This window comes from Chionomys nivalis, chromosome 1 (genome assembly GCF_950005125.1).
Source record: "Chionomys nivalis chromosome 1, mChiNiv1.1, whole genome shotgun sequence".
In the NCBI taxonomy this organism is placed as follows: Eukaryota; Metazoa; Chordata; class Mammalia; order Rodentia; family Cricetidae; genus Chionomys; species Chionomys nivalis.
In genome coordinates, this window is record NC_080086.1 from 67,344,523 (window position 1) to 67,371,493 (window position 26,971).

The following is a 26,971-nucleotide window of genomic DNA, read 5'->3' on the forward strand; positions in this document are numbered from 1 at the left end:
GAGATTACAGAAGGAAGTTGGCAGACATAAAAGTTTCCACAGAAAAATGATTACAGACAATTGATTATTCTCAGCAAGTCTTGTGGTCAGGGCCAGGTGGGCAGAGCTTTTCTTTGAAATTCGTCTCACACCACTAAATCATATCTGCCCTCAAGGTAACCAAGGTAACCCAAACACCATTCAACTGTGCTTCCTCATGGCCCTAAATCATATCTGCCCTCAAGGTAACCAAGGTAACCCAAACACCATTCTTCAGGATTCCACCCCCAGGGTTTGTTCCAATATTGAATGACTGACTTCATGTTATCAAGAATAGCCTGTCTTTCTTTCCTATCTAAAATGCACCAGGGGTTTCTTACTCTGACTAGCCTCTCCATAAATGGTAACTCATGCCATTCCATACATTTTCCTTCATAATTTACCCATATTCTACCAAATCTCCTATCATGGGCTCTTTCTGTTCTAGGGTATCTATAAATTCCCCCAGAGAGCGAGCTGGAGTTTTAATCATAACATTAATGGCCTGAATCAAGGGAGGGAACTGACGCATCAGTTCCTCCGTATTCAAGGAGCCGTTGGAAATATTTTCTGGTCCCTTGAACAGATTAAGTTTTTGTCAAGAGAAAAATAGAACAGAAGCAGAGTCAATGCAAGAAACCATCGCCAGGAACAAAGTGAACGAGATCGTTGAGGCTGATCAGGCACCTCAACTAGAGCAGACTGCCAGGGAACCGCCGGGGGCCAAGCTCCGGGAAGCACGAGCCCCTCATTTTGAGACGGCCACCACCTGCTTCTGAAGACTCCTCACCCATGTGAGGGCAGCATGCGGGTGAGAAGGGAAGCAGTCTTGACGGAACCTTCCTGTGGGAGGGATCCATGCCATGGGTGGAGGCTGGAAATTGATGTCAGCTAAAGGTTTGTGTTGTGGCTGTCCCCCACTTCCTTCCCGTGATAAGGAAAGTATTATTCCTAATGAAGCAAGCACACCTTTCCAGTCCTAGAGACCCCATTATGGGGACCCTGCTGTTCCGGCAGTCACAGGGAGCATCCCTGGACACCACAGCCGTGTTTTGCTTCCAAAACTTAACACGAAGTATGATCTCCTTATCTAGAGTAGTTTAGGAAGGTGATGTGTAATCCCTGAGCCTTCCAGCTAGACTAAACGTGACATAACTTGTTTTCAATTTTCCTTGTTCGGAGTTTATCTTTATGGTTTTCTTTGCATGGAAGGTGTACAGTGATGTGTGCAATGAAGACAAATGGAAGCGAGGAATGCTAGGCTGCTGCCATTACTCTGTTGGACTCCAGCGTCCAAACACCGAGGAGGAGTCGCCCCCCAGAGACCACCTCACACCACAGCCAATGCAAAAGCATAAGGATTTTAATTCTGTCATGATAGGGTCCCTCAGCATTCGGGAAGCCAAGAAACCTCGAATAACTGGCACAGGCTACTTTTAAAGGAGAAGGCCACAGAATCAAGGGGGGTTGTTCTTTGACTATTATGATTGGCTTATTCAAAAGGGATATTACCAATAATTGGCTAGAGAGCTGTTGCCAGATCAGATGAGGTAAGAGGTCATTTTGACCCCGTTTCCCAGGGGACTGAATCAAAACTTACGTATATGGGTAATTGTTCAGGAACTGAGTACGTGCGTGTGTAGCTGTTGGGTCCTTGGTTCCCAGGGGAGGAGGGGAAGCACTGTGGCACGGAGGCTGAGAGGGTTCAGAATTGTCAGAAATGGCTTCAGGATTGTCTTAAAGTCCTACAACTCTCCTATTCAGGATAATGAAGAAAAGACATCAAAAGCACATTTTGAATCAGTGACTGAGAAGGTCGAAAAGGAAATTCTGTATTTGAGCAGCACTTCAGACAACAGTTTAAGAATCCCAGCACTCAAGAGGCAGAGCCAGGCAGATCTCTATGAGTTTGAGGCCAGCCTGGTCTACAGAGCAAGTTCCAGGACAGTCAGAAATCCAGAGAAACCAGACAGCCAGAGAATCCCGTCTCAAAAACAAAGTTTTCCGTATGTAAAATGACACAAGCACTTTACATGAGTTTACAGCTTTAAAAAAAAGCTGTGTGGTGTTGCATGCTTGTAACCCCAGCTCAAGGGAGGCAGAAACAGTGGCACCACCCAGCTCACGGGCCAGCTGGCCTAGCTTACCTGTTAAGTTCTTTTTTGTCGTTGTTGTGTTTTTTGTTTTGTTTTGCTTGTTTGTCTTTTGAGACAGGGTTTCTCTGTGGTTTTGGAGCCTGTCCTGGAACTAGCTCTTGTAGACCAGGCTGGCCTCAAACTCACAGAGATCCAGCTCCTCTTTCTCCTGAGTGCTGGGATTAAAGGCGTGCGCCACCACCACCCAGCACTTGATAAAATTCCAAATTACTGCAAGACCTGTCTCAAAAAGAGATAGATTGGACTATCTATTAAGGGTGCCGACACCTTTAATCCCAACACTTGGAGGGAGAGGCGGGGAGAAACAAAAGATGGGTGGCCCCCGAGGAATGCTGTCTGAAGCCGTCCTCTGGCTAGACACAAAGTGAAAACACCCCAAGGCAAAGCTCGTGCGAAGCAGGTTCACTGCGCTGGTCACTGAGTTGTCTAGGTCCAGAGAACAGAATATCCCCATATATTTACAAACAAGCAGACATGCCACAGGCCTGGAGTCCACTGTGAGCTGCCCTCCCAAGACTCAGCAAAGCTGCCCAAAGTGGAAGAAACCTTGTCTACATTTGCTAGCCGAGGAGACCCAGAAAACACACCCTGGATTTTTATAATTGGTGTATATGGCAATATGATCCGTGGGGCCAATACAGTAAAGGGCCTTCTGTTACTAAGGAAGTCTGGACCAGAAGTTAGACTGTTCTGGCACCCTAGGCTGCTACAGTACTGCTTCATTCTGTGATAGGGATAAACCCAATGATGTTGAATGACTAGCAGCCACTCATATGAAGAGTTCACATTGATTCCATTTACATAAAACAAATTTATAAGGCCATTTCAGATAGGCAATTCTTTGGAAAAGGTTACAGATATGTTCTAGGTTCATTGTGGTCTCAAATATAGATACGCGTACAAATACACCAAAAGTTTTAAACATGTATAATGAATGCCAATTGTATCTTTAAAATTATTTTTAAAAAACACACTGAGACAGGGGTGGTTAAGAGCACTGACTGCTCTTCTAAAGATTCAGAGTTCAATTCCCAGCAAGGACATGGTGGCTCACAACCATCTATAGTGAGATCTGGTGCCCTCTTCTGGCCTGCAAGGATAGAAGCAGAAAGAACACTTTATGCAAAATAAATTTAAAAAAATACAGTGAGACAACACATTTTTTAAAAATCAAAATTGCTAAAATTGCTCAGTGCTTAAGGGGATGGAGAAGTGGGGACAGGTAGATCTCTGGGAAGCTCTATGCCAATGAAACACCATCTTAAAAACAAAACAAAATGCCGGGGGGGGGGGGGGGGTGGCATTTTATCCCCAGGACTCAGGAGGCAGAGGCAGACGCAGGTGGATCTCTGTGAGTTTGAGGCCAGCCTGGTCTACATAGAGTTCCAGAACAATCAGTGCTACACAAAGAAACCCTGCCTCCAACAACCAAAAAAACAAAACAAAAAAACCCCAAACCAAACCCAAAGTGGACATATCTCTGAGGAACAGTAGACAGTGCCTCTGAGGAACAAACCTCAGAGTTGTCCTTGCCCTACATACTGACGATACTAATTGTTAGTGAGGATGTAATTGGGACACTCACATCTTCTTGGTGGGATACAGAATAGTACATCTGTTTTTGGAAAGTTTTAGTTTATTATAAAGTTAAACATACATGGCAGCAATCCCACTATCACACTCCAAGGGAAAGAAAAGTTGTTCACATAAAACCCTACACAGAGTTGGGCATTGGTGGCACACACCTTTAATCCCAGCACCAGGGAGGCAGAGGCAGATGATCTCTGTGAGTTCGACGCCAGCCTGGTCTACAAGAGTTCATTCCAGGAAAGGCACCAAAGCTACACAGAAACCCTGTCTCAAAAAACCAAACCCCCAAAACTGTATACATAAAATGTTTATGGCAAGTTTAAAATAAAAAACATTAGACCTTAAGTATCTTTTAGTTGGTCAATGAATAAGCAATGTGCAAGACAACTATACAATGGAATAACTTAGCAAGAGTGACCAGCCAATCCATTCTGTAGCACAACCTTGAAAGCAACATCTAAATGAAAGGAACCCTACCCAGAAGTCTACACACTAATTCCAACTGCATAGCATTTTAGAGAAGATAGAGAAGGAAACTAGGTCAGCAGTTGCCAGGGGCTGGGTGGATGGGAGGAGCTGTGAAACTGTAGGAACTGGGAGGTGGAGTTTGGGCTGCTGGATTTTCCTTTGTTGGGAGCACTGCAGTGTACATAGAAAGAGATGCATTTTAGTTTTCTTTTTAAAGTCATCTCAGAGCTATGACCCGGCTTCCTTCAGATGCGAGAGACCATTATATAGCATGCGCAAGTTGGTTCAAAAGGCTTGGCAGAGTGTTATACTGTGAGATGAATTTGCATAAACTCACGACTGTTCTTGTGTTAAATTGAAGATAATCTTAATCCCCATGTCATGCAAATAGAAGCCCGAACAAAAAGTTATTGATAAATTATTACCTTCAATGTAACTGATATTGGTGTTCTCAAAGGATTCAAGCATTTGGAGTAAGTCGTCAGTAGAAGAGAATAGGTGTATCAATCATGTGTTAAAACTAGTTAAGAGTTCATGACTGCCAGATCTATAAACACCTGAGATCTTCTAGAAGGCAGACCCTGAGGCAAGAATTTAGGTCACTGGTATTTTCTTTGGGGTACATAAACGAGTGGTGAGGAAAAGGTCTGAAGCAGGGAACAAAGCCATGTGATACAATGTGTTGTGCAGTTTTAGGAAGCCAAGAAGACAGCAGGTAGCCTGGCAGGGTATTCCTAGTCCGGACTTTCTCTGGAAGGCTCTTTAAGTGACACTATGCAAGTAATCCACAACAGGACAGGAAGGGCGTTTGCTTGCTAGGCTCTTCCTATTCTCCCAAGGGGATTGGATTTTCCACCTTTCTGGATCATCACCGCATCCTCTCTACCAGTGGCTCAGAAAGCCTGATCCCATGGCCTATTGTGTACCATTCCCCTTTATTTGAAAGTGGGGTCATAAAAAAAGACCTGGTGTGGAACTAGATGTACCATGTAGGTCCAGAGTCAAGTGTCTTAACTGGCTTAGGAATCTTTGGTTTTGGTTTTTCAAGACAGGGTTTCTTCTGTGTAGCTCTGGCTGTCCTGGAACACACTCTGTAGAGCAGGCTGCCCTTGAATTCAAAGATCTGCCCATCTCTGCCTCCAGAGTGCAGGGAAGGCAAAGAGGGTATACCCTCCCTTGGAAAAAGAACTGTCATACAGTATGGGTTCGAGGACTCTGACATGGCGGCACAGAATCTGGAGTAGCATGATACATAAATAACGACACAAGGTACAGTGTGTAGAAAGAGATCATTCACTGGGGGCAGGGTTGGGGGAAAAGACTAGACAGTGGTTCATACAGCTGATGTGGCTGGCTCAGAGACCATAGGACAGATCACACCCAAACAACTTTAAAGACAAGACAAAGTGTATGGCCCAGTATAACCACACAATGGCTAGCATTCAGATAAAGGGGTATACAATACACAATGAAGGACTTAAAAAGTCAGCTTGTGGACAGATACAAAAAGCCTTGGCAGGGAGAGGAACATGGAACCCCAATGCCATAAGCCATTTGACACTTCCAAGAGGAAAGGAACACATAAGAACTTGTTTTCAGGACACAATTTTGGGCAACTATTAATGGTACTAGAAAGGATGTTTGATTAGGATCCCATATGTGATCCCTCCTAATGTGAGTGTATTAAAGACATAACAGGCCGGGCGGTGGTGGCGCACGCCTTTAATTCCAGCACTCGGGAGGCAGAGGTAGGTGGATCTCTGGGAGTTCGAGGCCAGCCTGGTCTATAAGAGCTAGTTCCAGGACAGGCTCCAAAGCTACAGAGAAACCCTGTCTCGAAAAACCAAAAATAAAAACAACAACAACAACAACAAATAACAGTCAAGATTAAAATGTAGCGTTGTTTTTTCTTTTTTTTAAGGCGTTAACTTTTAGAAATTAAAATTTAGAGCTTGGCACGGAAGCCTGTACCTGGAGTCCCCCCTACTCAGGAGAATTAGGGCAGGAGGATTGCTTGAGTCTTGGAGTTCAAGGCCAGCATGGGCAACATACTGAGATCCTGTGTCTGCTTTTTTTAAGCATATAGATAATATATTTATATATCAGAAAATCTTTTATATTTTTATTATGTTTATATAAATCATATAGATATGTAGATCAGAAGGGGACTGGAGGTATAACTCAACAACAGAGTACATGTCTAGCATGCACGAGGTCCTAGGTTCAATCGCAGTACCCCTAGCCCAGTGTATCAGAAAAATACTAAAAAAAGAAATTACATGAAAAGGTTAAATAAAAATAAAAACATAATTAAATCAGAAGTCTCAGGAAAGAAATCTAACATCCAACTAGAAGTTGCCTTAGAGTTATGGATTAATGCTAGTAAATAGCATTAAATAAGATGGCTGCTGTTCCAGGACCTGGGTTCAAATCCAGGCATCCACACGGCAGCTCACAACTGTAACTCCAGCTCCAGAGGATTCGACAACCTCACACAGACATACACACAGGCAGAACACCAATGAGCATAAATATTCAAAAATTTTTTTCTTGCAATTTACCAGATTCAAAGGATTCACTTGGTATGTATCATTGTGGACAGAAATTATGACATCTGAGATATAGAAGACTCTAAAACTTCAAGAGAAAAATTTATAGGGCACAGAAAAATATTCTAGATCAGAAAAGATTTCAACAGCCAGCAGTGAGGTCGCAAACAGCAGGACTGGGAGTGCCCACCTGACACTGCAGTACAGGAGCAGAGACAAACGGACGCATTTCTGTGACTCAGCTACCCAAACCCTTATGTCCCACCCAGCCCTGAGAAGACATGACTGACCAAACGGGAAATTACAGTCATGAAAGTCGTACCCTGGAACCAGGAGCCTTAAAGAGGGTTCGAAGACAAGACAAGAGGAAAGAGCCCAGGTCAGGAGCTGCCCCAGGTGTAATGAATGGGCAGTGCGCTTCCTCTGGACTCAGTTGTTTCCTCAGATCCTATGTTAAAGCTCTAAGCTCCAGCATCTGAAATACCACTGCATTTGGAGACCAAGACTTTAAAGAGGCAAATAACATTAAAATCAGGTCTCTGAGGTGAGCCCTGGTCTAACGACCGACATCTTTAAGAGAGAACTACAGAGCATCTCAGCCTCACAGCATCTGAGCCGGAGGGGAGGGGGAGAGGACGGGGGAGAGATGTAGTAAGACAGTGACCACATGGAAACAGTTCTTGCCGACTCCTCCATTTCCCCAGCTTCCGGACTATGAGAAATAGAACTCCTACACACTGCGTCGCCCATCTGATACTCCATGACGGCAGCCCTACCAACCAAACTTGGCACCTAACCTGAACATTTTAAGAAGTTTCAGGAAAAGAGTCAAAGAGCGCATCACTCACAGAGACTGTTTAGTGCCACTGGATATAGAGGATGTATTTGTGACATATCAATGAAAAATGGCCAAATGAGGCAAACATGTGAAGCAAAGGGGAGACTTGAACCCACACCCATGAACACCAAGGCTCATGCAGACTAACATTTACCTAGTAACGTGAATGTCATCAAAAGCTGGGAAGAGCTATGGGGTGGGTAGGCTGAGGGCTAAATGCTCATGTGCCATAGGAAGAACTCATCAACACATATTATCACAAATTGGAAAATCAAGAAATGGTGATCTGTAAGAGTATTCCTTAAACAACAGAGGAAGACACAGAATAAGGCAAAAATACTTGAGCTGGCTACCTCTATGACTTTATAATTGGAGAGCATGGAAGATGCTTTTTATGTGGTAATCTCAGGAAAGCTGCCTCAGAAAGGATTCATGTGTGCCTTTAAAATAACAATATAATTTAAAACACTACATAGATAGACCACTGGAAACTTTAAAAAGATCTGGCTGCTTCCTTTCACTAGGCCTTTGGATGGTGTGATATGGACAGAAGTCAGACCAGTGTATGTAAGAATGAAAGCTGAGTAATCCAATGGTAAGTGAGGCCTATAACAAGATGTTAGTAATCCAAAGGCAGAGAAACAGGACAGGTGGCAGAAACAGTTCCTGAAGGCGGCACTGTCCTCCACAGAAACTGCTTTTCCAAGCTGTTCTTTACACCTCCAAAGCTGGATGTTCTCTACCTGCCCCAGCTTTGTCCTCCTATTTCACAATGCCTGACCCAGTTTCTTAAAATGCTGAACCTTCAGATATATTCTGGGGAAGAATTCTGCAGGGGGAGCCTTGTAGCAAGAAGCACTTTGAATCTCTGTTAAATGTGGTAAGTAGAGAAAAACTTTAAGAGCCATCACTTGAGCGTGGAGCAACCTGACAGAGCAAATTAGTCCCACTAGGCCAGACTAGAAGAGCTGCTGAAGCTTCCTCAGGGTCAGACTCCACGTGTCCACACACGACAGAGAAAATAGCTACTGTATGTGGTATCAGTATTACAAATCCTCAAAATCAGAGGCTTTAAAGACAGAAGCCAAATTAACTGCCCAGGCATTCATCAAACGCTTGCTGTGGACTATGACGTGTCATGATGAGCACGAGGTAATTAGCACCTTCAAGTAGCTAGACGTGTGTTCCAGAGGAAGAGCGCCATTGCAGTGTGGGAGGCCCCTGGACAAATCCCGAACAGAGGACCGCAGGGTCAGCACCACCCTGTCTTCCAGGATAACCAAGGATGGATGCTAAGTCCTAGTCTGTTCAACCTTTAAAATCTACAGAGGTTTTCAAGCTTTCTGGACAGTTCTACCCTATTGGTAGTAGTGACTCTGTCAGATAAATTATAATTTAACCAGCATTCTGGTTATTGGTTAGTTTCCTCTTACCCAACTTAACAATCAGTCCCTAAAAATTTACACTTCTCTGGGTTAGGTGGTTAACCTGGCAGTTCAGTAAGAAGTTGGTTAAATTCTGACCCTGATCACCAAGGAAAGAATGCTGAACAGAGTACCACAAGTAAAGAGAGAGTAGGTGCCAAATAAATTGCCTCCTGGCTAGATTTTTAGTAGGAAATTTGAACAGTTAGGATAAAAAGACATCCCTGAAGACTGTTAGTAACAGAACATGGTAAGACACTATGAACCTTTGTACCTACACACAGTTACAGGCATGGACAGAGGAAATAGGGAAAATAAAAGGCAATTAAAACATTTGCAAGTTAATAACAGTTTACCCATTCAGAAACCTTTGAGAAAAGTTGAGCCTAGAATGAGAAGTGTTCTGGATGGCTATCATCTCACTGTGCGGCCATCAGTAATGCAAATCTTTAAACTTAATACACACAAAGGAATAATAAAACATTTTAAAAAGTTAAAAAATGTTAAAATTTTTTTTAATTGTCTAGACCTGATTTTATTAAAAGTAATCCAGCCGTCTTCTGTCCAGCTCTGGTTTCAGGTGGCCCCTGTAACATCCCATCCACGTGTGCCTCACTGGGTCCACCCCCAGTAGGCTGGGTAGAACGGCCTCTGGTAACTACTGGAAATCCACTTCTTATTCTGGGTTGCTTGACTACCATTTGGCTTCATGTTCCAGAAGAATCTTCTCTGTAAATAGTACTCTTCAGCCGGATCAGGAAGAGGGATAAGGCCTCTCTGGTAAACACTCTGGTTGTGTTTTCTTAAACAAGAAATAATAAATCATTGTCAAGATTAACATTTTATAATAGACTTTATAAAATAACAGATATTCTGATTTTACTCTTGCCTACCTAGATGACTTGAGCAGATAATCACTTATCTTTCTATTTTTTGTAGAATGGAGCCAGGACTGGAGAGATGGCCCAGTGAGTAAAACTCTTGCCACACAAGTGTGAGGACTCAGGGCTGGATGCCCAGAACCAAGAGAAAACTGAGAAACACTAGCATGTGTCTGCAATCCCTATGATGAGATGAGGGCAAAGACAGGGGGATCCCTGGAAGCTCGAGGAAAACTGACTTAGCATGTGCAGTGGAACACAGGAGGCTCTATCTCAGACAAGGCGGGGTGTGAAGGGTAATAGTGGAGGTTATCTTCTGGCGTCACAAGCATGCCTTCTACACACACACACATACACTCAGACAAATGTGATTAGCTGTTTCTTTGGTCTCTATACCTTTTGATCTCTCTGACTGTTGTTTACAGGAAGTTGTGAGCAGCCACGTGGGTACTTGAAATCAAACCTGAGTCTTTTGCAAGCCAGTACGCTTAACTGCTGAGTCATCTCTCCAGCTACTATATTTTACTATTATAAACAAGCTTTAATTTCAATAGCTTTATAAAATGTCACAGTATGATTATGGTTACTTAATTATATCACCACTCAGAATCACAGGCTACTACCAGTTTTCCTATCATCATTAATTTGGTGATTAGTATCTCATAATATATACTACTGTATGCTGAGCACCTAGCTCTGTCTGAAACAGTATAGTCTCAATACGGAATTGGCCAGGTACGAGCATCTTTATGGCCATTAAAACTGATTCAAAAGGGTTACTCCCACTCTCAGGGTCACCAGCAGCATCTTTTTGATAGTGTAACAATGTACCAATTTGCTTTAACAGATGTAGCAGGCAACAGCCATAGTTATTGGTTGTTTTAAAATCTCCATCTCAAAGAACAGATGTGGTCTCAAGATTGCACACGGTGTGAATGGTAGAGTAAGGAGACAAATTCACACCCAGCCTGATAGTCATGACCCTCAAGTGCTCATAAAAACCACAACCAAATTAGCAGCTAGGAGTATACACAAGCTGTGATAGTTATCTTAGGTGGCATCTGGACTAGAGTTAGTGGGGCATTACTGCTGCATCTGTCAACAGGAATGTCTCTGAAAAAGGCTGATGTACAAAGAGCAGACTGCAGAAGGAAGACCTGCCTTCCATGTCACAGGCACCACCACCTGGCTGGGACTGCAGGGAAACTACAAGGGCAGGGGAAAGGCAAATTTACCTCTTTCCTGACCTTCACCCCTCCCTCATGGTTTCTCAGGTTTTCCCTTAGGACTCTTGACAGAGAATTACCATGTTCCCTGGGTCTGGATCACACTACTGGCAACCTTGGGTCTCCAGCTTACAGAGGGCTTGTTGAGGAACTTTTCATCCTACAGTCATGCATGCCAATCACCCTAGTGAAGGTCCCTTCTCATCTACCTGCCCATTCTCTCTCTTCCACTTCTCTGGAAAATCCTAATAGACTATTTTAACTGAATTAAGAATTTCCCCATTTCCCATGGAAATACTTGTATGATTTAATCTGTTCAAATCATTTGTAACTATCTCTATTAGGATATTATTATCCTTCAAAACATGTTCTCTTTCTCTCTTTGAGAAAGAGTCTCATATAGTCTAGGCTGACTCTGTGCTCACAATATAACCAATGATGAACCCCTAATCTTCCTGTCTCTACTTCCCAGTGCTGACTACCCTGTCTGGTTTTGTATTTGTTCTTTAAACGATAGCCTTCTTTACTTCAAAAACTATGTAGCCTAAGAATTCAAGATTCATAAAGCCTAAGGATATAGGGACATACCTCAGTGGTCAAATCTTGGATCTGATTCTGTGTACAAGTCTCTCTCTCTCTCTCTCTCTCTCTCTCTCTCTCTCTCTCTCACACACACACACACACACACACACACACACACACACGCGCGCGCGCGCGCGCGCACACGAGTGTAAGATTTTACTTCCCAGTAACAACATCTAACTCTTCCTGGATTAAGCTAAATTTAAAAATAGTAAAATAAAATTTCCATTCTCAACTGCCTCTGAAGAGCACATTTCCCAAGTACTTGATTCAATATGAGCCCTACTGGCTGACAATAGAAGAAAATACCAACTGCTGGTCATTGTTACAATGTACTTTCCTGGTCTGAAGTAGTTTCCATCTCAGGTCTAAGAAAGGGGAAAGTCCAGGTACCTGAACAATTGCTGGGAGTACTGGGACTGGGTGTGAAAATGTCGGGAAGGTGTTGAACAACCAGCAGGCCAATGGTTCCGAGGTCCTTGGTTCACAGGCTTCTTAGTACTGTGGACTTCTTCAGTAAGATGTGCTGAGTCTTCAAGATCACCTGACTTAGATGTGCTAGTATTCCGTTTCCTAAAAGAGAAGTGTCCCACGGTGTCACCAGATTACAGTTCCAGTGGCCAGTTTAGCAACTATGTCCTTTGGTGTGTGAACAGAGGCCCTCAACTCCCTTACTCCTGTCTGTTTAATGCTCAGCAAGTGGACAAGATGCCTGGATAATGTGCTATTTGAATTATACTAAAGAAGTTTCCCTAACCAAAATCTCACTTAGCAAAATGGAAGACTTACTTTTTGACACGACGATTCTGCAAGTTTTCAATGTAGTTCTGTCTTTCTATGCAGTGCCCCCGGCAGCTGTTGAATACTGAGGGGTGGATGAAGATGAATTTAGAAATAGTTGCACAGAAAGAAATCTTACCCAGGAAAGCAAACCAACGCTCGTACTCACTGACTGTCATTAGGTTGCTGTATCTCACATATCGCTTGCAGATATGTTCCTTCATAAGCTGTCGGCAAGACTACCTTATAGTGCTATTATTTTTCTTTCTTTTGGTACTGGAGATAAAACTCAGGGTTCCACACACGCTGAGCAAGTGCTCTACCATTGAGCCACATCCCCAGCCCCAAGTAGTTTCCTCCCTTCTCTCTCCACTGTCTCTCTGGCATCATATATTGGATCAAAGGAATTTTGTTCTCCAAAAATTGAAAAGTGGCTCTACACTTCCACCTTTAGCTTTTATAGGAAGGGAAAAATGGTGACACCCCCATACTTACATTCAATTGCATCATCTGGCCTCATGCCTTCTACATCAATCAAATATCTAACAAAACAACATAAGTTGGGTCACTTAAATATACCAAAAGAAAACAAAAATCAAAACAGGTCCAATTTCACTTACAAGTGGAGACATAAATCCTAAGAAAATACTACACATCTAATCCAACAGTTACAGAACGGCATGCCATGACCATAGAAAAAGACTACCCCAAGATTGACCAACTTTAAAAATCTATTAATAAAGGTACTTACATTAGTATAATAATATAAATAATAAAGGAAATTCATGACCAAACTGGCAAATGCTTAAAAGGCAGATTCAGTAGTCACTTTCATCAAAATGCTTTGTGAACTAAAAAACAGGAGGCTTCCTTAATATTACTGTGTATTCATCAGGAACCAACAACATATAAAGCAACTGGGAAAAATAGTAACATAGCTAAAAATGCTGGGAAACCAACTGGATGGGTCAGAAACGGGAGCTACCATCACTGTCACCCACTCTTCCCTCATCCTCACTTCGATCTACCACCAGGGCCTGACAACCACATCCTTCCACCAAAATGCCCTCGACATCTTGGTCCAAGAGACCGTTATACTTCAATTCATACAAAAACCTAATGACTCCTTGCCTCTACCTCTCTAGAGCATTCTTTACTCAGCAGAAATAGATGGATTCAATATACCCAAAAAAGGTTCAACAACAACAAGAAGAAACAAACAGACCAAAACACTGCTCTGTATGGCCTAACTCTGGCTCCTGCTTGCCAGAAGAGCTCCACTTGTTTGACACACTTGCTGCGCTGCCCACCAACCTCCTCCAGAGAAGCGTATGCTATACTACTCTAGGCTACCGGCTGAGCCTTCATCTACAGTCTCTTCAGTGTCTCTACACAGCTAGCACTAGTTCAGCCTTCAGATAGTCTCTCAAACCTTCCATACAAATGTATTATCTTCTTCTTTTTTTTTTTTTTTTTTTTGGTTTTCTTTTCGAGACAGGGTTTCTCTGTGGTTTTGGAGCCTGTCCTGGAACTAGCTCTTGTAGACCAGGCTGGTCTCGAACTCAAGAGATCCGCCTGCCTCTGCCTCCCGAGTGCTGGGATTAAAGGCGTGCGCCCCCACTGCCCGGCTGTACTATCTTCTTGATGAGTTAGGTCAAAGTCTCCCCATCATGGTATCGTGTTCCTATCCTCCTCAGCACTTGACAGTGATAGTTCTAGAGTCTTCTTGCTATTATCTTCATTATTATAGTCTTCCTTCTTTCTTCAGAGGCAAATTAAATATCTTTACCAGCAGCTATACTGCTCACACAAACTAGATCTCAGCAAAGATCTTCTGAATGGACAAACATAATGTTGCACAGCACAGCAATTCCTTAAGAACCATCAGATCGCACCCGAATTCAGCATCTGCATGTCATGTGACATTATTGTTGAGTCAGTGGCATGTGGATTCAAAGATGCACATACCACTTTAATGTTTTATTATACCCCAAACTTATGACTTGCATGTTTGTCAGTGTGCAAAAAAAACAGTATAATCTTTAAAAAATAAGGTCTCCAAATACTTTCACAGGGAGGTACCTACCACATATTAAATTGTAACTCTGGATGGTTACTGTACTCTAAGCCATACAGATGCACTCTCTCTGCATCTGTAAAGTCTACAATGGTAGTCTCTGGGTGGAAATAACACTGCTCTATATTTCATTCAATTCTATATACGCTTACATTACCATTGTAACCAGACAAACACACTAAACACTATTTGCTTTTGAGTTGGCAACTCACCTGCAAATGAGGTAGCCAGTCCTGTTTAAGCCATGGGTACAGTGGACACCAATAAGTTTGTCTATAAAACAGGAAATGCAGAATTAAGTACAGGAAACAAGATATACCAAAAGTAAGTTAAAGACAATTTTCTGAAGAGTAACACAAATTAGTGAAATATCACTGCTATGTTGAAAAGTGGCTTTAAAACACATTATCAAGAATCACCTACCAAAAGCTCACTGTTGTGGAAATCTTTAAAGTACTGGTTAGATACAATAATGCAAACTGTAGAAGCAGCCATCTGGTTAAGCTGCCTTACACAAAGCCATTTGTCTTACTATGAAGAGGAAACTAGAATGTGTTTCTGTGTGTGCAACACTGAAGTTTGAAACTGGGCTTTGTAAGCCAGGCAGGTGCTCTGTAATTAAGCTACAGACTTCATCCCACCTTCATTTTGATAATAAATAACAGTGACAATTGTACTCAAAATGGAAAACAGCAGGAACACCTGAAGTACGCGTGGCAAAGATGAAATTTTACTGGCCTGTCCGTGTTCTGTTCTCTTGGAGACTACTTCACTCCTAACTTTGGTCTTCTAGGGAACTGACTCACTCCTAACCTTTGACTTCTGTTGTCTCTATGCAACTTGCAGACCCTAAGATTCTTAATCCTCTACATCTCACCCTTTAACCACAGGAAAAGGTAAACACTTTTGCTTCTGTGTGGCCAACAAAAGGGAAAACACTTTATTACTACCAGCTGCCATTCTCAAAGGCAGCACACCTAATATCAGAATATTAACAATATCAAAAATCCCAACTATCAAAAGTTTGGAGACTGTGCTGGAGAGATGGCTCAGTACTTGAAAACAAATCTACCCTAACGGGCCCAAATTTGGTTTTCCAGCACCTATGTCAGAAGGCTCACAACTCTAGGTAGAGGGAATCTGAAGTCTCTGGACTCTGTAAGTACCTGCATTCATATACACATAGCAACAAGCACACACACATAATTACAATAAAAAGATTTTTAAAAGAGTCTCCAAAGCTATTTGAAACGCACAACAGAGTTCAGACAGAAAAGAAAAAGAAACCACAAGGACTCACCATTGTCTTTGTTTTTCTTTAAAAACTCTTTAACTGCACACTTGAACTTAAGAATAGTGCCATTATCAGGTACCTGATGGCCAACTGTAAGAATTTTTATGTAAGAAATAGTTTCTGGCAAATCCTACAAAGTAAAACAAAAAAATGTACATTATTTTATTTGCATATAATGAAGATTTGAAGAGCATAAGTGTAAGTTGATACTAATAAACTTACTATCACTAACTCTGACTAAAGAGCCACTTCTTACAAAGCTGTTCCAACCAGGAAACAGCACTTGATTTTCATTAAAACTATAGGACAGTCACTAGGTATACAAAACACACCAAATTCCACATGGATGAGGGTATATATGGTGTGACTAAAAAGTATGTGGACAGTTCTAATTATTTCACCTTGCTGTGTCTTCACAAAATAGTAATGAGCTGAGCAAAAAGCTGTGGATAAGAGAAAGAAGCAGGAAGGGTAGGCACTGGAGAGATGGCCCAGAGCTTAAGAGTGCTTGCTGCGCTTCCAGGACGTAGTTCAGTTCTCAGCACCCATGTCTGATAGCTCACAACAGCCTGGAACTCCTGCTGCAGAGGATCCGGCGCCCTCTTCTGACCTCAGCAGGCACCTGTACACATGTGGCAGACACAGACAAGCAGATACAGCCACACACACAGCCACCCCCAACACACACACACACACACACACACACACACACATAAATTTTAGAAAAAAAAAATAGGTTAGGTGAAAATTATGTAACTTGGATTTAAGTGGAAAACACTATCATGATTTCTACAGAGTTCCTAGCTCTGTCCACAGGAAAAGCTCCGAGCAATGTCAATCTATTAGCAATGAGTATACCTGACACTCACATGCCTGAAAATCATCCCCACCAAAAGGAAACAAAGCCTTCTGCAAAGGCTGAGTCAGGCTGGGGCAGCAAACAGTTGAGTCCAGAATTCTTTCATGCAGAAAAGTAATCAGAGATGATCAGGACTAAGAAGTGGTTTAATCTAGCTGAGGAGCTTTGTCAGCTAAGAGCTACCTGGGAAGGGAGAGTCAGTTTTCTTCGGGACTGCGGCCCTGGGTAATTGGCCATGTTCCAGAAGATGGTATGACACCCATGTGCACTTGGGCAGCACTAATTCTAAACTCAGTGGCGTTGGGCCTTTAATCCCAGCACCCAGGAAGCAGAGGCAGAGGCAGGCGGATATCTGTGAATTCAAGGCCAGCCTGATCTATAGAGCGAGTTCCAGGACAGGCTTCAGAGGTTACATGGAGAAACCCTGTCCCAAAAAGCAAAAGTGGTGTCGAGGTAGGGCAGAGAAATGGCTCAGGGGGTCAGAGCTGAACGAAGCTCTAACAAGAGCAGTACTTGCTGCTCTTGCCAAGGACCTGGGCTGGGTTCAGGTCCTAGCACCCACATCAGGCAGCTCACAAATACCTGTAACTCCAGGTCTAGCAAATCTAGTACCTTCTTTTTCCACTGCCCACAGGCACCTTCAAGCATGTGGTGAACATACAAAAAAAAAAAAAAAAAAAAAAAAAAGGGCAATACATATAAAAAGGACTTGACATTGGGAGTGCAACCCAGGAGGAATTAGCTGTGGTGTGGGGTAACTGTGATCAAAAAACAAATTATTCATGTGTGAAATTCTGAAGAATATTTTTCAAAAAATGTTAGGGGCCAAATGGAGAAGCTCCAATTATCTAAAGAGAGGCCTTCCAGCGGTGCTCCAACTGGAAAAAGCAGCCGCAGAGGAGTTTGTAATGAGAGAAAACGTTGAATAAATTCTCACTAGTCAATACTGGCAGGTATTAGGGATCCAGGAGATTACTTTGATGAAAGCTGTTACAAAGGGGAAAGAATCCTATTGACACCACTGAGTAAATAAACAAGCAGAAACTTCATTAAATGAACATGAATGGTAACATTCACCTTGTACAGCCTGGTATGGTGGCATACACCTGTAATCCTAGACAACTGGGAGGTTGAGGCAGGAAAATCTTGAGTTTGAAGTCAGCCTGTGCTACACAGCAAGAGCCTGTCTCAAAAAAGAAAAAAGAAAAAAAGAAAATCAACTTTTGAAGCTTCAAAGGAATTAACAGGTTAGTCATCAATAATTACTAATAACTTAAGAGACAACCACTGATTATATGCCCCTGAATGGAAGAACACATGCCCACCTATGAAAATGTCTCTTATCAGGCATGGTGGCACACCCTTACAGTCCGTGTAGGCTGGGCAGAAGGACCACTTGAACACAGGAGTTCAAGATCAGCCTGAGCAACACAACAAGAACCCATCTCAAAATATACAGAAACACTGGAAACTGTCATGTTAAAGAAATCAAGGCAGCCAGACCAGTGGCTCACAGTTAAGAGCCTTTACTGCTCTTGCAGAGAATGAAGTTCTGGTTCCCAAAACTCATAGAGCTGCTCCAGCCACCTGTAACTCCAGTTCCAGTGGATCTGACACCCTTTTCTAACTTCTGTAGGTGCCAGCATGAATGTGGTCCACATAAACTCATGATAGCACACAAACATACACATTAAAATGAATAAAGACTTCTAGAAAAGGAAATCAATCTGGGTGTGGTGGTCCATGCCTGTAATCACACCATTTGGGAGATAGATGCAGGAGGATCAGGAGTTTAAGGACATCCTCAGCAATTGAGGACAGTCCTGGCTATATGACACACTAACTCAAGTTTAAAAAAAAAATCAAGGCAGGTGGAGTACTGAATATCTGTAATTCAGGCATTAGAAAGACTGAGGCAGGAAGATCATGAGGTCAGCAAGGGCTACATATTAAGACTGTTTCAAATACCAAACCCAAAACCAAACAGAATGGAAGAGAAGGAAGGAAGGTAGGAAAAAGAAAGAAAAGAAAAGGGAAACCAACGGTTAGGGGAACAGGGGGAGGAAGGAAAGGAGAAAGGAGAACACAGTCCTGAATCTGGTTGTGCTAGCCCACTGGCAGAGAACAAAGGACTCTACCAGCACATGGAGAGCACATGCTGGCTGGCTCTCCAAGACAGAACTCAGGAGAGGGACAAAAAGAAAGTAAAAGAGACATGGACAGCAATCTCTAGACTAACCAGACTTGACAGACAACCAACTTCAAACTGACAATTCTGATGACATTTAGGAACAATCAGATTACAAATCTGACGTCAAAGAACTGATATTAAGAAAAAAGTATTATATTTTGCATATATATAAATATCAAGGGCTGGAGAGATGGCTCAGCGGTTAAGAGCATTGTCTGCTCTTCCAAAGGTCCTGAGTTCAATTCCCAGCAATCACATGGTGGCTCACAACCATCTGTAATGAGGTCTGGTGTCCTCTTCTGGCCAGCAGCCATACACACAGACAGAATATTGTACACATAATGAATAAATAAATTTAAAAATAAATAAATAAATATCAAAAAGTATAGATAAATTCTATGATATTTGAGGGTTCCTTTAAAATAAGACAGACCATGCTGGGCCTGGTAGCGCACATAATCAATCCCAGCACATGGGAGGCGAGAGTAGGTAGATCTTTGTGGGTTGAAGACCAGCCTAGTGTACATAATAAATTTCAGGCCAGTCAGGGCCACATGATGAGACTTTTTCTCATGAAAAAAAACAAATAAATCCCCCCCCACACACACACGGGGGGGGGGAATAAGGAAGGCACAAAGGAGTGAAGTAGATAGGGGCCATAATGAAATACAGCATATATACAAAGCTGAAATATTGAGTCAGAAAAGAAAAAGATTCTGGTATATGCTTCAATAAACATTGGAAACAAACTTAGTAAAATAATTCAGACACAAAAAGACAAGTATTACAAGATATTAGGGCTGGAAAGATGGTTCAATAGTTCAGAGCACTGGCTGCTCTTGCAAAGACTCATGTTCAATTTCCAGCTACCTACACAACAGTTCACAACAATCTGTAATGTCAGTTAGGGGGTATCATGCAGACTTCTGGCCTCCATAGCCTCCAGGCTATGTCTGCAATGTACATACATACAGGCAGGCAAAAACACTCACACAAAAAAGAAAACTTAAAAAAATGTACTTGATGGGTGGTGGTGGCACACGCTTTTAACCCCAGCACTTGAGAGGCAGAGGAGGGGGATCTCTGTGAGGTCAAGGCCGTCTACAGAGCTAGTTCCAGGACAGTCAGAGCTGTCCCTGTCTCGAAAAAAAACCAAAAAATTTCTCTATTAATGAAGTATAACTCTCACACAAAGATACTTCCTTTTTTCCTCCTACAGTACACAGATTATTACAAAAAGCCACAACTAGTCCAACACAGAGAACAACTGCCTGTGAGCTGCCCAGCCCCAACTGATACATCGCAATCACAATCCTTCCATCTCAGATTCAGAGAACATCTCAGACAAGGAAGGTAGAAAGGTAAGAGTCCAAAGACCAGGAAGTCAGTTGCAAGATTATACTTTAGAGATGTGACAGAAAAGGCTCCACCCATGAAATTTCAACTATATGGGTGCTTACACAAGACCTGAACAATAACACCAACTGACATGCCAACATGGATGGGAGAAATTGCAGAGGGCCCTACCCTAGATGAAGAACTACAGGTAATTAAGAACAACTGAGAGATGGAGAATTAGTCTTCAGATATAAGCATCCTGAAGTGGTCAGTTCTAAAAAAATACATATAAGCAACAGCAGGCTACATTTGTATAGCTATTTGCATATACATGGAGCAATAATTAAGTGTTAGAGGCTATGATTTGAAAAGGAGGGTTGGAAGAGGTTAAAGGAAGGAGGAGGGAAATGATGGAATACTTTAATCAAATTTAAAAATTTAAATATGCTACATTATGCTACTTGAATGAGATACTAAAACTGAGAAATTCATACTATAAAGCAGACAAGAGGTTACTAGGGGTCTGGAGTGTGGGAGATGGGTGAATTAATGTTCAGTGGTTACAAAGCTTTTGCTAATGAAAGAGACTTAAGTGACAACCACTCAATATTATAGTTCAATTCATGTCTCCGATCTAGTGAGTGTGTGTAGTTGCTGCTGCTGCTGTTGTTGTTAAGACTTAATTATGTAAGTCCAAGCTGGCATTGAACTTGTGATCCTCCTGCCTTAGACTCCTAAGACCTGGACTGTCTTCATTCACTACCACGCCCGTCCTCCAGTCTCATTTCAACATGAAATTAGGGAAACTTTGCTTTTCCTTTAAAATTATTACTACCCATGGATGAAGCTTAGTTTTCACATCAGCACAGGATGGAAGCTATTAAATTACTATAAATTATTTTTTTCATTTAGAGGTTCTACTTACCTCTGCTTTATAATAGCGGTGAGTATATGTTAAATCAATTATCAATCCAAGTTCTTCATTTTGTTCTTGAATTTTATTAAAAAGATCCAAAGGAGAAAAGTACTCTTCTGGCATAAGCTCTGCTTCAAATTTCTGTCAGAGTAAGGTAAGAAAGAGCAAACCTGCTTCAAGTCCTGCACACAGTTTGTATTTATTCCAGCCCCATGAGATACACACACAATGAGAACAAGGGCAGGTTCCTCTCTTCTGGAAGCTCCTAACAATCTCTCTTCCAGTGAGGGGGGGAGAACTCGCTTTGATATACACATTTCTGTGTTTGTGTCACTGCCTGAATGACTTCAGAATGTCCTAGTCAACATTAATGAGATATAGAAAAAACAAAAGCCTGATCCTATCTGTCTAAGCCTCAGAACTAAAATTCATTTCACAAACAATTCCCCACAAGTTCTACTGGATTCCCAGCGGAGGAATTGCCCTATCAACACAGTGGCTACTCAACTATCAGTTCAGTCAAGTGGACACAAAACACAACACGGTTACTATTATTCTTCATATTATTGTTAGGGCATTATACTGTCTTTTCCTTAAAATGAGATACGGATGTAGACTTTACTGCTCTGTGAATGTCATTTCATGTTAGTAGTGACGTAAGATGGGAAACTAGAGAGCAACCAGGTTGAGAGCCAGTGTTCTACATGGAGAATTTAGACTTTGAAAAAAATCCTGCAGTAGCTTTCACTTACCTTTTGCAAAGGAACTTTGAAAGCAATGAAACGAGTCCCAGGCATCCGCTGTCCAACTGGGAGATAGTCTCTCCACCTATGACAGAGCATTTGTTAGTCAAACTGAACGTCAGCCTTGCCTCCCAACACAACATGGGGCACCTAGCACACACACAAAGTCCCTTTATGAGAATGTCTGCTCTGCCCTTCGCTACTCAACCTATTCTCTTTCTACAAATAACAACCTACACTTTCTTCTTCCTGTCTCCATCTTGAAAATAGATACAAACAACACAAACAAGAAATTCCTAAAACCAAAATGGCCAGAACTTTCACGCCCCTGATAAACACAGCCCAGCATCAAATACCAAGGTGATATATCAGACATGAAGGCAGAAGGGGATTGTGTCAGAGGAAGGGGACTAAAGGGGACGGAGGGCACAAGGGGGAAGGTTATGTGTGGGGTCAGTGTGAGCAAAGAATAATGACATGCATGTAGAGTGTGACAATGAGACTCACATTTTGTGTGGTGACTAAAAATATTCAAACCAGCCAGGAGTAATGAATACCTACACACTGGCTGTGAGCTCAGATTCAGTGCGCAGTGTTTACGGTTTCCACGCGAGTGACAATTCAACATGGAGAAGTTTCCTAGTTCTTACACAAATAGACAACCTGAACTTCAGGCATGCCGAGGGGTCTCTGTCCATAATTACAAATAACCAGGGTTCATCCAGTATAGAAGATCAGAAAGTGAGGACTGAGCGCAAGAGATTGGGCTGGAGACACAGAGAACCTCTGAACAGTGAAACCTAGTGTGTAGGCCATGACAAAGAGTTGGCTTTTTATTTTATTTAAATTAATTAATTTGGCCGGGCGGTGGTGGTGCACACCTTCAATCCCAGCACTCGGGAGGCAGAGGCAGGCGGATCTCTGTGAGTTCGAGGCCAGCCTGGTCTACAAGAGCTAGTTCCAGGACAGGAACCAAAAGCTACAGAGAAACCCTGTCTCGAAAAATTAAAAAAAAAAAAAAAATAATAATTAATTTGGCTTTTCGAGACAGGGTTTCTCTGTGTAGCTTTGGAGTCTTCCTGAACTCACTCTGGAGACCAGGCTGGCCTCGAACTCAGAGATCCACCTGCTTCTGCCTCCTAAGTACTAGATTAAAGGTGTGCACCACCGCCACCCGGTTGGCTTTTTATTTTTAAAGTCGAGCTTTACCTTACATCTATGAGCTTTTTCCCAATTACTACTTGATACTCAGTTTAAATGATTAACTATATAAGAGTATGTTAAAAATGGATTAGAGCCGGGTGGTGGTGGCACACGCCTTTAATCCCAGCACTCGGGAGGCAGAGGCAGGCGGATCGCTGTGAGTTCGAGGCCAGCCTGGTCTACAAGAGCTAGTTCCAGGACAGGCACCAAAGCTACAGAGAAACCATGTCTCGAAAAAAACCAAAAAAAAAAAAAAAGAATGGATTAGAAAGAAGAGTAGAAAAATGGACACCTGTCTTGTGCAACACGTCAAACGAGTTCTGCACTGGGGCGACGATGGAGGAAAGCTGACAGACTTTTAAAATTATTCAGGAGATAAAAGGAAGTGCTTTCTCAAGTCTGGGAAGGCAAAGAGGGCATTTCGTCCATTCTGTATGTCAGGTGTCGCTCCTCAGTGGCGATAAATGCTTACTGAATCTGGGAATGGGGAGAGGACAGTCTGTCTATCCTAGGTTTTATCTCCCAATTGCTTAATTGTGGAGATAAAAGATTTGTTCAATTCTAGGAAGAGGAGAGGCCACGTTGACCACGCCTGACTTCAGCTATTCCGTATTTGTGGAGATAAAACAACCGACTTTTGAAATACGGGAAGGGGAGCCGGCAGTCGCAAGAAGAGTTCACACCACCTGTGAGCAAAATCGTACACCTAACGACTGGCACGGGCAGGAAAGCCTCCCTTCAAATGACAGCGCCGCCTCCAGAGTCCTGGAAGCCACAGAACCTCTCCAGCCGGGAAAGAGCGCAGGGTGTCTACAACTCAGACCGGATGTCTCACACAGCGCCTCTACACTCTCAAGACCGCCACTCCCAGGGATCGAGGGACGACTCCCAGACCCGCAGCCGCGCCCCGTTGCGCACTTCCGCGCCGGCCCGACTCCACAGACAGAGTCCCGCCGGGACGAGAATGAGACCTCAGAATGCGGGGGCTGGGGAGGTTCGGCGCGGAGGACTCTGGGAGGCGGAAGGGAGCGAGGCCGCGGCGAACAGGACACTAGGCCGCCGCGGCAGCCGGAACGACCCAGCCCGGAACCAAAGCGCCATACCTTTCCGGGACGTGGTTTCTGCCCTTCTTCTTCGGTGGGGCACGGCCAGCGAAGTCTCGGCTCCGACCGCGACCATTGCGGCCGTAATGCCGCTGGTTCATGTGAGCGCAGCTATGCCGCCCACCCAACGCCAGACGGGCCAGAGCGGCCAGGGTGGCGACCTCAAGGCCGCCAGAAGACGCCGAAGGATCCAGAGCGCACTCGCAGGAACGCGCTGTGGCCGACGCCTTGCTACTTTGCGTGCGTCGTGGCCCGCCGTGATGACGTCACATGGCGCCAGCCCTCGGTTCCGACAGTGCCGCCTGTAGCTGCCGACCTGCCCCGCCCCCATCCCTGCTTCTTCACCCATCCTCAGACGTTTACGTTTTGTATGTTGTTCATGGTTTTTACTTTCTCACACAGGCGTGGCCTTTTGCCGCCGAAAAGAAATATACCAAAGGTTTTATACAACATATTTCTCCTTATTTAAATATATATATATTTTTTCTAGTTTTAAATGGCATAGGGCATTTAATTGATCATAATCGACATAATTAAAAGTACCAGCATTTAACCATTCCAAAACTGAAATACCTCCACCCGTTTGGAGTTTTTTATTTGTTTGTTTTAAGGGAAAGTCCCACTATGTAGTGCTCTCTGATCTGGAACTTTCTCTGTAGAGTAGTCTGGCCTTGAAATCCTAGAGATAGACCCGCTCCTACTTTTTCGGTTTCAGAATTAAGGGAATGGGCCACCTTGACCTGATTGGAGTTTTTGTTTGTTTGGACTGTGGTTTTGATCTTCTGTTACAGAAAAGTCTGTGGTGTGAATATCCCTATAGGTGTATAGTATGTCTAAATTCCTAGACAGGAATTAGGGAATGAGGGAAGCGCATGTAAACACTTTTTTTAAAATTAATACTCTCCAATCGTCAAAGATGATGTCGGCCCATTTTTCCATCCCCAGCCAGTTTTTCTGGTATCACACATCAGGTGTCACAATAGCTGTGGGCAGCATGGCTTTATATTTTAGTAAACACCAAAAATAACCCAGGACCTGTGCCTACAAGTGGAAGACCAAAGTACAGGACATTTGCAGTCAGAGCAGTGGACTAGTCCCACATTCGACTGTAGAAATTTATGATAACAAGCCTGGCGGTGGTGGCGCATGCCTTTAATCCCAGCACTTGGGAGGCCGAGGCAGGTGGATCTCTGGGAGTTCGAGACCAGCCTGGTCTACAAGAGCTAGTTCCAGGACAGGCTCCAAAACCACAGAGAAACCCTGTCTCGAAAAACCAAAAAAAGAAAAGAGAAGAAAAAAAAAGAAATTTATGATAACAAATTTTAAATAAGTTTTAACGTTTTGTTTGGAATTACTGAAAGCAGCTTATATTCATTGCTATTAATATTCACCATGCTTGTAGATCTGAGTAAGCTGACAGAAAAGTCAGAGTTATTGAAAGAATGAGCAAATTAATGAGCAAAAGAACATTTGACATTTTGAGAACAGTCATATTCTAAGCAATTTTAAATACGTCTATATCTACAATTCTGAAAACTCTCCAACAATTAAAAAATGGGTCAATATTAGTAAATTTGTGAAAAAGAAAAGCGAGAAGTTAAAAGAGTGAAGTTTGCAAACATATTTAGATACATTCCAAGTTGGCATTAAACCATGAAATGCCTGTTCAGAGCTTATGAAGAATTTTTATATGTGGCCTAAAGAACAAACAGGACAAATGCCTATAAAGCAAAATAATACACAAAAGTGACAAGTTTATCTGGAATACAAAAGCGAAATTGGTCTTTTAATTTAGAGTTCCTAACTGCACACACTTTGGTGAGAACAAACTCACCCTAAAGTGACCCAAGAAAATTTAGGCCTACTTATGAACACAGATGCAAAAAAAAAAAAAAAAAAAAAAAAAAAAAAATATTATTTTACATACCAATCTCAGTTCCAGATTCCTCCCCTCCTTCTGCTCCCTCCATCCCCCCCCATCCTCCCCATCCATTCCTCAGAGAGGATGAGGCCTCCCATGGGGAGTCAAGAAAGTCTGTCACATCACTTGAGGCAGGACCAAGGCTCTCCGTCCTATATCTAGGCTGAGAAAGGTATCCCTCCATAGGGAATAGTCTCCAAAAAAATCAGTTCATGCACTAGGGATAAATCCTGGTCCCATTGCCAGTGGCCCCACAAACTGCCCAGGCCACACAACTGGTCACCTACATTCAGAGGGCCTAGTTTGGTTATATGCAGGGTCCCCGCTGTCAGTCCAGAGTCAGTGAGCTCCCATTAGCTCAGGTCAGCTGTTTCTGTGGGTTTCCCCATCACAGTCTTGATCCCTTGGCTTATATTATTGCTCCTCCCTCTCTAGGACTGGACTCGAGGAGCTTGGCCCAGAGCTTAGCAGTGGATCTCGGCATCAGATGCAAAAAAATTCTTAATAAAATATTTGTAACGTGAATTCAAGAAAATTACATCAAAACTGTGGTTAACCACCACGATCAAGTAGGCTTCATCCCAGAGATGCAGGGAATTTTTAGCACATGCAAGTCAATGAATATAAGAAATCAAAAATGGACTGAAAGACAGAAATCACAAAGTAATCTCAGTAGATGTAGAAATGGCTTTGGATGAAATTTAAACTCTCTTCATGAAAAGCCCAGAATATGTTTCAATATGTTAATGGCTATATACAATAAACCAATATTACACTGCATGGGGAAAACTCAAGCCATTTCCACTAACATGAG

General features: G+C 42.8%; 1 protein-coding gene across 1 annotated transcript; it reads right to left on the minus strand.

Annotated features, from left to right (window-relative positions):
* Positions 1-23: 23 nt before the first annotated feature.
* Positions 24-24,469, minus strand: Dusp11 (dual specificity phosphatase 11). Its single transcript, XM_057763325.1, has 9 exons — positions 24,237-24,469; positions 21,940-22,015; positions 21,197-21,328; positions 15,890-16,013; positions 14,802-14,862; positions 13,008-13,054; positions 12,522-12,597; positions 12,126-12,305; positions 24-9,845 (listed from the first exon to the last, which is right to left on the minus strand). The coding sequence occupies exons 1-9, from the start codon at positions 24,335-24,337 to the stop codon at positions 9,656-9,658; spliced, it is 987 nt and encodes a 328-aa protein (XP_057619308.1). The 5' UTR covers positions 24,338-24,469; the 3' UTR covers positions 24-9,655.
* Positions 24,470-26,971: the final 2,502 nt, after the last annotated feature.